The sequence below is a fragment of the Tupaia chinensis genome, unplaced genomic scaffold, assembly GCF_000334495.1.
Source record: "Tupaia chinensis unplaced genomic scaffold, TupChi_1.0 Scaffold000139_1, whole genome shotgun sequence".
Taxonomy (NCBI): Eukaryota; Metazoa; Chordata; class Mammalia; order Scandentia; family Tupaiidae; genus Tupaia; species Tupaia belangeri.
The window spans coordinates 2355599-2368592 of NW_006159609.1; the positions used below are offsets into that span (position 1 = coordinate 2355599).

Sequence of the window (12994 nt, forward strand, 5' to 3'; positions counted from 1 at the left end):
AAAAAAAAAAAAAAAAAGAAAGAAAGAAAGGACAACAGGGGCCAGAGTGTGCTGCAGCCACAAGATATGATACTCTGCAAGATGATCTTATGTGGTACAGTTCCTGGTTCAAGTCCGGAGACCTTTCCCGGTACATCAAGCATTGGCCTGCCTGCTCAGATCTGAGGCTGGGAGTAGATAAGGGTAGGGACCCTGTTGGGGACATTACTTCTTACTCTTGGAAGCATAGATAAACTTTGAAATGAATAAAAGAACACGTATAAAGGAAAAAAGTCATCTTTATATATATATGTATACATTAAGAATACATTTTAAAAAGTCGATCACAAAATTAATTCTGAAGTTTTGGTGTACTTATTGAAAATAGAATGTCTTTGACTAAAGATATTAAAAACTTAGAAAAGGATACATCAGCATCCACATAAGATTGCAACAACCGGATTTCTCCTTGTGAATGACATTCATATAAGGTAACCTATGAGAACAACAACAACAAAAAAAACAGTAAATTTCACCAACTACAGAAACACACTCTCTTCAGCTTTTAAATATATTTGAGTCACATTATTATCAAAATAGTACTTAAACAACTGCCTTAAAATAGCTCCTTCAAACTTAAAGCCATTATAAAGCCAATGTCATACATAATATATATATTAAATACTATAACAATGTATCTATCTCCAATCTTTTAAACTTCTTTTTCACTCATACAATTGTACCAACTCTTCAAGTTGAAAACCCCAAAGTCATTGTGGCTTATCATCCTTTAATTCATAATAAAAAAGCTATTGGGTGGCCAGCAGATGGTATGAAGATGAAGGTAGCTGGATCCCACTTGGGCAATTGCACGGTCGAAGTCCTAGATTGATAGCTTGAAAAACACGCTGGACACGTGTATGTGTGCCAAAAATCCCAAGAGGAAGGGGACTGCAGAGAGACAACCACCCTGGAAGGGGTTGCTTTCTTACTTTCCTTCTCTCTCACTCTTGTTTGGACTCCATCTGTCTCTGGCAAGCACATGCACCTTTTATTAAGAGGCCAGCAAGTGGCATGAGGTTAAGGTGTTGGACTCCCACGTGACAGACCATGATTAGGTCCTGGACCCAATGGCTTAAAACTCATGCCAGCGTGTGCTTGCATGCCCAGAATTCCAAGAGGAGAATGGAGAAGGAACTGCGGCATGGCCAATCCCTGGCATTTCTCACTTTCTGTCTGTCTCTCAAGGGAATGCATATGCCCTATAGCAAAAATCTCTCCCAAAGAAAAAAAACATAAAACAAAACAAAAAAGCCTTTGGGTGGCTTTAGACTATTTATATATTGGTAATTAAAAAAAACTTGACTAAGAATAGTTGATTTTTTCATAGACATATCTAATCAGTTTCACATGTATAGTGCCCCTTTATATTTGTCACGTATTCTAAAATTTAAAACGCATGTTCTATATAGTTGTGTAATAATACATTTTTATAAATTTCTTTCTCTTTTTCTTATGGTTTACAATTACATTAGCAAAAACTATTAAAATTTAGTAAGACTATAAAACTCCATGAAAATTCTGCATATATTGTCACTCTTTATAAAATAATCTCCTCTATGTTAATATTCTAAAAAAAAAATTGTTACATGGCTGCTAACTAGGTTAAGTATTAGGAGATAATTCTGTTTTCCTTTTCATTTTTTCCTTTTAAACAGATCTTAGCATTAGGACTCTATTATTCAACAAAGTCATTTAACACCCTTCAATGTCACTGTAAATTGAAATAGGGATTCTTTTTATTAGAAAGCCTACGACACTGCAATAAACATGATGGAGTACAAATAACACCAATTCTGGTATTATCACAGCCAAGTTGGTGAAATATGTCAGGCAACTACAAGACAGATTTCAGTATTTTCTTGCACCAAAATAAACATGTGCTTTTTTTTTTTTTGGAGAGGTTTTCGCTATAGGGCACGTGTGTTCGCCAGACAGACAGAGAGAGACATAGAGACAGAAAGCGAGAAATCACCCCCCACAGGGGATGGTCACGCCGCAATCCCTTCTCCTCCATTCTCCTCTCGGGATCCTGGGCATGCACACACACGCGCCCGGCTTGAGTTTAAGCCACTGGGTCCAGGACTCAAACCGCTGTCGACTACATGGGAGTCCAGCGACATAGCCAATATGCTAATTGCTGGTCCCACCATGTGCTTTAATTAAACTTTTTTTTTTCTTTTTTTGGAGAGGTTTTCGCTATAGGGCACGTGTGTTCGCCAGACAGACAGAGAGAGACATAGAGACAGAAAGCGAGAAATCACCCCCCACAGGGGATGGTCACGCCGCAATCCCTTCTCCTCCATTCTCCTCTCGGGATCCTGGGCATGCACACACACGCGCCCGGCTTGAGTTTAAGCCACTGGGTCCAGGACTCAAACCGCTGTCGACTACATGGGAGTCCAGCGACATAGCCATTACGCTAACTGCTGGTTCCCAGCTTTAATTAGACTTTTTACAAACCTTTCAAAATACTCTCATACTATCATATTAGATTTACTGCAATGTCTTTTTTTTTTTTATCAATTGTTTTGTTTGTTTGTTTGTTTTGCCATAGGGTATGAGTGCTAGCCAGAGAGAAAAAGAGGGAAACTGAGACAACCACCCTGGAAGGGGGTGCTTTCTTACTTTCCTTCTCTCTTTTTCTCTCTCTCGGACTCTGTCTGTCTCTGGCAAGCACATGCACCTTTTATTAAAAACAATTAAGAGGCCAGCAAGTGGCATGAAGGTTAAGGTGCTGCACTCCCATATGACTGGCCGCGATTAGGTTCATCCCCCGAGGGGATGGCCATACTGCAATCCCTTCTCCTCCAGTCTCCTCTCAGAATTTTGGTGCACATGCACCTGGTGTGCACTGATCTGGGAACTGAACTCCAGAGTCAGAGATGTGGGATTTGGTGCCTTAAACATCAGGCCACTTGTTGGCCCAATTGACGTTATCTTAAAAATGGATTCAAATGTAGTTAATTGGTGATGTTCCCAACTAGGAAAAAAAAACTTCAATCTTTTCTTGAAACTATTATCACTTTTCTTCTGAACTGTAGTTTTCAAAGAATTTAGGGACTAAACTATAAACAGGCTACATATCACACAATCTATGTTTGGCTAACTATTAAAAAAAAGTGGTTGTTATCCATGTGATCAACCTCAGTGTTAACTCTCAGAATTTCAGCTGTCAAGTACTAAAATCAGTGGAGCCTTACATGTAATTAAAACCTCCAGGTTACAGGAGCCTGATTCTACATGGCTAACGACATGGCCCTGGACACTTAAAAACACACCCCATTACAGTATGCTTTCTTCCTCTCCCTCCTTCTCTAACAAGCACACATGTCCTCTGGCAAAACAAAACAAAACAAAACAAAACCTTCCTCAAAAGAGTGCTCAGGGGTCAATAGGTGGTATGGTTAAGGGGCTAGACGCCCACATGGCCAACCACAAAATGGCTTGAAAATCACACCAGGTACGTTTGCATGTGTGTCCAAAATCCTGAAAGAACAGAAGATAAAGGATTGCAGAGCATCATTCCTGGGGTGGTGGGTGATTTCCCACTTTCCCTATTTCTCTCTCATGTGCCCAATGGCAAAAAAAAAAAACATAAAAAGGAAAGAAAGTGCTCACGAAAAAAACTTACATTAAATTTTATTTTTCAGAAAACAAGAACAGGGAGGATCTAATCCAGTCATGAGTACTGGTTTTAATCTGACAATTTCTAGAAAGCTTTCTTCTTACATAAAATAACATTTGTTAAACTAGGTATGCAAAATTTACGTTGAATTGTTCCATTTCAATATCATATTAACACCAGATCCAATAATCAAGCAAATGCCTGAACACTCACTCTGTTGCTTCCTACAGTTGCAAATACTAATGGGTCTCCTTCTTTACTGTGCCAGTTAAACTGAACTCCAAACAATGGTTGGTTATGATCTTCCTATAAAATAATCATGAACAAGAAAAATTAATATCTTAGAAACCAAAAACTGGTAGTAAATAAACCTTGTCACATCTAACTTTTTCCCACAATGCAACTTTAATTCTGTGTATCATACATAAGCCAACTTTTGACACTAAAATTAAAAGATCTCTACTAGTCCAGTTTTCACATCTTAACATACTGTGTATAATTTTTATAACAATCAGATATTTATTTTTAAAAATATTTATTTATTTCCATTTGTTGTTGTTATTATTACTTATTAATTTGACCAGAGAAAGAGAGTGAAAGGGAAATTGAGGAAGCAAGCCACCAGGTCTGAGACTCAAACCTGTGGTCAGCCATGTGGGAGTCCAGTGCCTCTAACCACCACACCACCTCCCAACCCCAACAATCAGATATTTAAATCATAGGTTAGATAACTAAAAACATTTTGTATTTTCCTTTTATTTTCTTAAATCTAATCATATTCTTCTGACTCAAAATACAGTGGGTAATTTTGGTAGATGCATTTAATACCTTGGACCATAAGGACACAATTTATTTTTCTGAAACAGGAAACTAACAAAAGGTTTTTTTGTTTGTTTGTTTTTTGAGAGGTTTTTGCTATAGGGTGTGTGCCCTCACCAGAGAGACACAAAGTGAAAAATCACCCCCCGGGGGTGATGGCCACACCACAATCCCTTCTCCTCCATTTTTCTCTCGGGATCTTGGGCACACACGCACACGCGTCCAGCATGAGTTTAAGCCACCGGGTCCAGGACTTGAACCATGGTCGACTACATGGGAGTACAGTGACATAGCCATTACACTAACTGCTGGTCCCAAAAGGTATCTAAAAGTTAATATAGCTTCTTTAGAATTCATTACATTGTATTGGGCTTTACTTTTCTTTGTAAAGTGAGTATCTTTAACGGATTCCACTCAAATCATTGCTTTCTGTTAGCTCTGTAGAAACAATTTCAAATAACCTCAAATTTTGGTCTTAAAAGAAAAACATCAGGACCAGCAGTTAGCGTAATGGCTATGTCGCTGGACTCCGACATAGTCGACCTCGGTTCAAGTCCCAGACCTGGTGGCTTAAACTCACACTGGGCACGTGTGCGTGCGTGCCCAAGATCCTGAGAGGAGATAAATAAAATAAATTACTAAATAAAATTTAAAAAAAAAAAAAGAAAAGAAAAATCTCAGAAAGTTGTATGAGTGAGACTACTTTAACATGTGGAGTCAGGGGAAGGGAATACTTACTGTAACTTTGCAATTATCAACAGGTTATGAGAAGATATACAAAAAACAATTATTCACTTTTGTTCAAAAAGTTATTTTTGGGGCCAGCAGGTGGTATGGTGGTTAAAGTGGCCAAATCCCACATGGTTGACTTTATAGTTTGAGTCTAGGATCCAATGGCCAAATCCCACATGGTTGACTTTAGTTTGAGTCTAGGATCCAATGGCCTAAAAATCACACTGAGCACAGTGCATGCATGCCCAAAATCCTGAGGAGAATAGAGAAAAACGGACTGAGGCATGGCCACCACCTCCAACTCCAGAGGATATTATCTTTCTCCCTGTGTCTCTCTTCAGCTGCACATGTTACATGGTAAATTAAAAAAAAAAAAAGAAAAAGTTATCTTTCAGCTTTAGGATTTCACTGGCAACCTCCTGGCACTTAACACTCAACTTTCATGTGTTAAGGCAATGTCTTCACTTTTAAAGTATAACAACTTCTGAGCCAGCCTGCAGCTCAATGGTAGCTTGATGATTAAGGTGGCTGTACAGCACATGACCAACTGTGAGGTTCAAGCCCTAGACTACAGTATACCTAGCATGTGTGCCTAAAACCTTGAGAGAAAGGATTGCAGCTACCTCTCTGGGAGTGGTTTTCTCACTTTCCCCTTCTCTGTCTCTGGAGCAAGTGCACATGCCCTATAGCTAATTGAAGAAAAAAAAGTTTAACAACTTTCATCCTTTCAGCATTTCAAAAGTCAGTCTTAGGCTTCTGGTACTTAATTTAAATTGCAATTAAAACCATCTTCCAGATGTACTACCTAAAAGTAATGGGTTAATATAAACAGATATTGACATGAAACTTTAACAGACATCTTTTTTTTTAACATGCTAAAATTAATTCCTTTCCTTTTATGCGGGTATCATTTGACACACTGAGCACTGAATTTCTGCTATACAGACAAGAAAATATATACCTCCTTATGCTTTCCTAGAAGTAAACTTATCTTTTTAGAAAAGACTTCAATTTACATATTTTTGAGATAACAATGTATATTTTTTCCTTAGTGTAGGAAAAATAAGAGTTCAAAAAGCAGAAAGTGTATGTACATATGAAAGAAAATATTGTAAATAAACATTAGTAATCCCTTTCATAAAATAAATAAAAATATCATTAAGGACACAGTACCTTATAAAACCCCAACCCGTTTACCCCCAAACACCAAATATCCAAAGGTTGTTAAATTTTAATGCCTTTGTCTTTGAAAACAATTACAAATACAGCAAAGGGCAAAAGTTAAATAGTAAAAAACTTCAGAAATGGGGGACCAGCAGGTGGTGTGATGGTTAAGGCACAGGAAACTCCCACATGGCCGAAGATGGTGTGAAGCCCCAGACCAGACGGCTTGCTTTCTGACTTTCTCTCTCTCTCTGTGTCTCTTTCTGGTCAAATTAAATGAATGAATAAATAAAATTAAATGAATAATTCTTAAAAAAAAAAAAAAGAAAAAAACTGTAGAAATGAAGACATCTGTTTCAATTTATACTAACTCAAAGATAGAGTCACATTCAGTTCTTTTGAGTAACTAGTACCAGAAGTGACTTAAGTTTTTAAAGTTTTACTGGAAATATGAAGAGTAACATTTCCCAAAATTGTTTATTTGAATATAAACAATACAAAATTAGCCTGCAATACCTGTCTTACACATTTAAATTAAAACATAAAACAAACAAAACTAAATATAGAAAACGCTATCATAAACATGCAGCCTGAATTACCGTAACAAAAAAACAAAACCAAAAAACTTCAAAACACTGAAACTTTAAATAATTTAAAATCAACAGAATATTTTTAGTATAAAATGTATGCTACTGAGAAATAATTCTGAAGCCTAGCATTCTTATCACAGGATCTGTCTTTTCACACATACCTTGAGGCTATTTACACATTTGAAAGAATATTTGCATTTCTTTGACTTCCATTTTCCCTTTCCCCAACTTTTCCTTCCAGGTGCATTTGGTGTATTTGTAGGTGTATCAGGGCGTTCAGTGTTTGTACCACTTTCTATGCTGACAGCATCATCCTGTAAACAATAAATTAAGAAAAATTACATAAAACAGCATTCTCTCTCTCTCTGTGTCTCTTTCTGGTCAAATTAAATGAATGAATAAATAAAATTAAATGAATAATTCTTAAAAAAAAAAAAAAGAAAAAAACTGTAGAAATGAAGACATCTGTTTCAATTTATACTAACTCAAAGATAGAGTCACATTCAGTTCTTTTGAGTAACTAGTACCAGAAGTGACTTAAGTTTTTAAAGTTTTACTGGAAATATGAAGAGTAACATTTCCCAAAATTGTTTATTTGAATATAAACAATACAAAATTAGCCTGCAATACCTGTCTTACACATTTAAATTAAAACATAAAACAAACAAAACTAAATATAGAAAACGCTATCATAAACATGCAGCCTGAATTACCGTAACAAAAAAACAAAACCAAAAAACTTCAAAACACTGAAACTTTAAATAATTTAAAATCAACAGAATATTTTTAGTATAAAATGTATGCTACTGAGAAATAATTCTGAAGCCTAGCATTCTTATCACAGGATCTGTCTTTTCACACATACCTTGAGGCTATTTACACATTTGAAAGAATATTTGCATTTCTTTGACTTCCATTTTCCCTTTCCCCAACTTTTCCTTCCAGGTGCATTTGGTGTATTTGTAGGTGTATCAGGGCGTTCAGTGTTTGTACCACTTTCTATGCTGACAGCATCATCCTGTAAACAATAAATTAAGAAAAATTACATAAAACAGCAATAGTGTATTTAACAGCAAATAACTTTGTACTAGGAAGATGATGACTCACATAAAAGGAGGAATTTCTATAAGAAATGGAAATATTTATTCTTGCCTCCAAATAAAGGTAAAAAGTAATCCAGTTACATGCTAGAGTTTTATAGTTTATATTTCAGCAAAAATGAAAACAAAATATTAATCAGAATAACAACAGAGGAGCAACATTGTCATTAAATAATAAAGCACTGATCTGTGCCAACCACTGTAACCCACTGGGTCATTTAATCCTTACTGCTCTTCACAGAAGAAACCATTAGATAAGGAAGTGTTGACAGAGTTTAAATGCTCTCCTGTTAGAAAGGGTTGCTGGATTTCAACCCTGAAACTGTGACTATTAAATGTGACTGATGTACATGTCTTCATAATGCTACTCAGTTTGGAGCATGAGCCTAGATAACCATTTAACGGCAGGACTGTTAGTACTGCCTACTTTAGATTTAGTTTTAAAACATCCTGTTATTTAAGTTTGCTTACTTATAACAAATCATTTAGAATTATTTTCAAGTCCTACATATTTCTGTGCCTATTTATAAATGAAATTTGTCTCATAGTAAACTGATATGGAAGGACTCTGAATTCATAAATAACTCAAGGCTGATAGCTAGCTGCCTGAAATTCCTGCCCTCAGCTAACTTTGTGCCCCTCCCTGGAGATACAGGATAACCTGAAAACTTGAATAGATTAGTACCTAGAATAGCTTAGACTTGCTTCTCTGACTCCTCCCTATGACACTGAGTAGAGCAGGTTCTGAGCCCATTACCCACCCAAAATCTCCTCTTCCCCAATTCCCCCATAAAAGACCATGTTCGGGGACCAGCAGGTGCATGGTTGTTATGGTGCGGGACACTCCCACATGGTTGACCATAGTTCAAGTCCTGGACCTGGCAGCTTACTTTCTCTCTCTTTCTCTGATCGAATTAAAATATATGAATGAGTAAATAAAATTAAATAATTAAAAAAAAAAAAAAAGACCACGTTGAACTCCCAGTCTGGACCAGAGATTCAGTGTGCTAACTCCTCCATGCCCACAGGCATAATGAACTCGACATCTGTTTTTCTGCAACAATACTACACTACTACACAAATACAGTAAAACTACTCATAATAACACTCACACACTAGAACCTTAGATTCTCTATAAAGTAATATCCTTCCCCAAGTACAGAATGACTCCAGGAAACCTTGAAGATTCTCTTAATTTAGACCTTATCTCCAGTCCGGAGGACATATTAATGACCCTCTAATCTCAGAAGAGAATTTCACTCCTTTGAGTAGAGATGCCAAGTCATTTTGGAATAAAGATACTTATTTAAATCTCTGACCTCGGGGCAGCAATTACTAAATTCATTCCAGAGTAAGCCTTTTTTCCATGGCATGCTTATTAACATTTGTTGGAACAGTCTAGGAAACATTGCCTCAGGGAGTATTTCTAAATTATTGCTTCCTAAAGCTAGTTTTACAATATTACAGAAGGTTAAAAATTAACTAGAGTGTCAAATAGCATATTAAAAAAATCATTATTAATTCACTTAAAAACAATATGGCATTATACAATTCTTCAGAGTTTTCAAAACTTTAATGGCTCCAAAATGAAGCACTTTTTAAAAAAATACACTATTCTGAACTGTACTGATTACTGAGCATAACAAAGAGATAAAGTGGATGGCAGATACCACAGGCTGTGCACTGGAGTCAGAACAGTAGTTTGAATTCTGGCCCAAACTGCTTAATCCACAATGTACATGCACAAAATCCTAATGAAAAGGAGGAAAGGGATCATAGCGTGACCACGCCCCTATGGAGGGTGCTTTCTCTCTCTCCCTCCCTCTCTAGCTGGCCAGTGTATGCATCCTCTGGCAACTAAAGAAAAAGAGACAAAAGGACAGAGTAGTAGGTGGCACACATTAAGTACTCAACAAACACTTGAATTATAATTTAATGCAAATGCCTAAGTCTTTATAGAAATATAAAATGTAAAATTTGGTTTCCTAGGTCAAAATCACAATTTCTACCTCACCCTATTTCTCCCCACAGTTCAGTTGTATTTACATGTAAAATCAAACGTAGAAAATAATTGTGTCTCAATGGGAAATCCTACATAATCTGTAACACGCCCTCCATTTAATTATGGCCTTCTTCATTGTCTTTAGGGCCCTCCCTATCAAGCTCTGGTAAGATATGTCAGTGCTGCTGACTTTTCATTTTCACCACCTACCTAGGATTAGTGAGGATTACAGTGGCTGCATCTGTACTGAACATGTGAAGATTTCATTCCTTGTCATTTTTCCCTCAACAATTCCCAGCAGATACTGAGGGACAAGTGCATAGGTAACTTGAAAAAGCATGCAAATTTTGTCTCCACAGTAGTTCAAAATGTCTTCCCCTCCACTCAGTGGAAAAAGTTTTTGCTCTCCATTCCCAATTCATCTTTATATTCCTTTTTTCCAAGTAAATCTATTGTTTCAATTTATCTGGTGGAATTGTTAACATTTGCCTGGTTATCTCACAGGAGTAAAACAAAACTTTTAACACACGTTCACTTACCTTTTCTCTGAAAAGTTACCTTTCAACACTAGAAAAATGAAATAATAATAGAATTCTCTTGGACATTTGAATGCCATTCATTTCATCTTGACTAAACACAGAGCTGCCAATCAAGAGGTCACACAAGGCTGTTCTGTAGCTCAGTGTTTGAGGGAGTCAGATAACACTCTGCTGACTACAATTCTGATCCCAGCCCCAGTTGCTTGAAAAATGCTGGGCACATGTGCGTGCATGCCCCAAATCTTAACAGAATGGAGAAATGGAGGCAAAAGATGACAGTATAACCACGTCCCATGGTGTGGTAGGCCTAGCATAATCTCTTGCATGTGCACCCACTCACAATTATATATAAAAAAAAGGCAACACAAAATGCTGTAAATAGAGCACAATGTATATTTTACTTCTGATCACTTATTTACCCATTTCTTCCAAAGGCAAATCAAGATTGGATCAAGTAAAAAATATATACAGTCATGAGGGTTTCATTTAATATTTAAATGAGAATAAAACCTTTGCTGAGTGTCTAGTATGTGTACAAGCAGACCTTACCCAGTACAATGTAACTACCCCTACCTCTCCTCAAAGTACAGAATGATACTGTGAAAAAGATAAGGCAACAGCTACTGAACAGTAATATGTCCCATAATCTTACCACATATTACTTAAACAATACTTAAACAAGCATATTCAGATCAAGCTCTGTGATCTACTACACTGAAGTAACTATTAGAAGTGAGTGTTCTTCCTGAAACTATCCTGCGGGTCACATGATCTTCAAAATAAGTTTGACAGAAATTCAATCTTATTTTTAAAACAGATTTTTGCAATAGGGTGAGTGCACCTGCCAGAGAGACAGAGAAAGTGAAAAATCAACCCCCAAAGGGAATGGCCCTTCTCCTCTCAAAATTTTGGGCACATACACATACATGCCTGGCATGACAGCCAATTTATATTATGTCCTGGGGACCAGCAGGTGGCGTAGTGATTAAGACACTTGATTCCCATGTGGTTGATGGTGGTTCCAGTCCCAGACCTGGCAGCTTGAAAATCATGCTGGGCACCTGTGTGTGTGTGTGTGTGTGTGTGTATGTGTGTATGTGTGTGTGTGTGTACCCAAAATCCCAAGAGGAAAATGGAGACGGGAAAGCAGTGTGGACATCCCTCCTGTGATTCCTCACTTTCCCGGTGTCTCTGTCTCTATCCGGCAAGGGTACATGCCCCGTGGTAAATCTTTAAAAAAAATAATAAAATAAATTATGCCCTTTCAATTATTTGACTTAACAGTAGTTAAGTATTCAGGGAAGAGACAGGGAAGTTACCTTAACATCAACTAAAAAACACATTCTACCTGATTGCTTTTGGTCTTCTTGTCCTTACCACTCCCTCAAAAGTAAAACCACTGTTCTTATTAGTTTCTTTCTAAATTCTTTATTTTTTTTTTTTTGCTACAGGATGTGTGCACTAACTAGAGAGAGACAGAGAAAGAGGGAAAGTGAGAAATCACCCCCCAAGGGGGGATGGCCACACCACAATCCTTTCCCCATTCTCCTCTCAGGACTTTAGGCGTGGACGCATGTATACCAAGTGTATTTTTCAGGCCAGATCTCGGATTCAAACTATGAAGTCGGCCATGTGGGATACAATGCCTTAACCATCAGCTGACCCTATGAAATAACTTTTATACAACATTCTCTTCTCCCTTCCCTACTGCTTCCAATAACCTACGTTTAGATCAGGAGGTTCTGGGTGGAATTCAGAGGGCCTGTGAACTCAAATAAAGGAAAACACTGCAACTGCATTTTTACCACCTTAATCTGATATTTAGCACTTATTTCTATTACAATGCAGGTAACATACATGCTAATGTTGTTTAGTTGTGACTTTGTCACCAATGGAAATAGAGTATTTTTATATCAAGTATTTCAATAAATCATCTATGCCAATCACTACTATAAGATTTACTGCTACATCTCAATAGTTAATGTGCCAAAAAAAATACATATACTACTATATCTAAAATTTCTTTTAAAAATCATTTTATATTTTAGTTTTATAACTGACCTTGTTTGCATCTGCATATACTGGGGTATTTTGTACATTTACAAATGTCCCTTAAATTGTCCTCATTCTAAATTGGCTTGACATTTCACTATACTCTGCCTGATTATTATGTGGAAAGGCCAGAAATATTATTCTATGTCGTCATAAAACAGTTAATAGTAATTATTATAAATAACTTTTTATACAGTACAGTACTTACTATAGAGCAGGCACCCTTCTAAGCACGTTATCTATATTATCTCATTTAATCTTCACAAATACCCCATGAGTTAAATACTGTTATTTCTCCCTCTCCTTTTTTTTTTTTTTTTTTTTTTTTA

General features: G+C 36.7%; 1 protein-coding gene across 2 annotated transcripts in view; it reads right to left on the minus strand.

Moving 5' to 3' along the window:
- The window catches only part of EED (embryonic ectoderm development), a 37048-nt gene that overhangs the window by 21691 nt on the left and 2363 nt on the right, over positions 1-12994 (minus strand). For both annotated transcript variants that reach the window (XM_006144925.2, XM_014586445.1), the window contains exons 2-4: positions 7838-7990; positions 3881-3973; positions 410-475 (exon numbers count right to left, since the gene is read on the minus strand). In XM_006144925.2, the coding sequence (XP_006144987.1) occupies positions 410-475; positions 3881-3973; positions 7838-7990 (312 nt within the window). The remainder of the gene's footprint in view (positions 1-409; positions 476-3880; positions 3974-7837; positions 7991-12994) is intronic.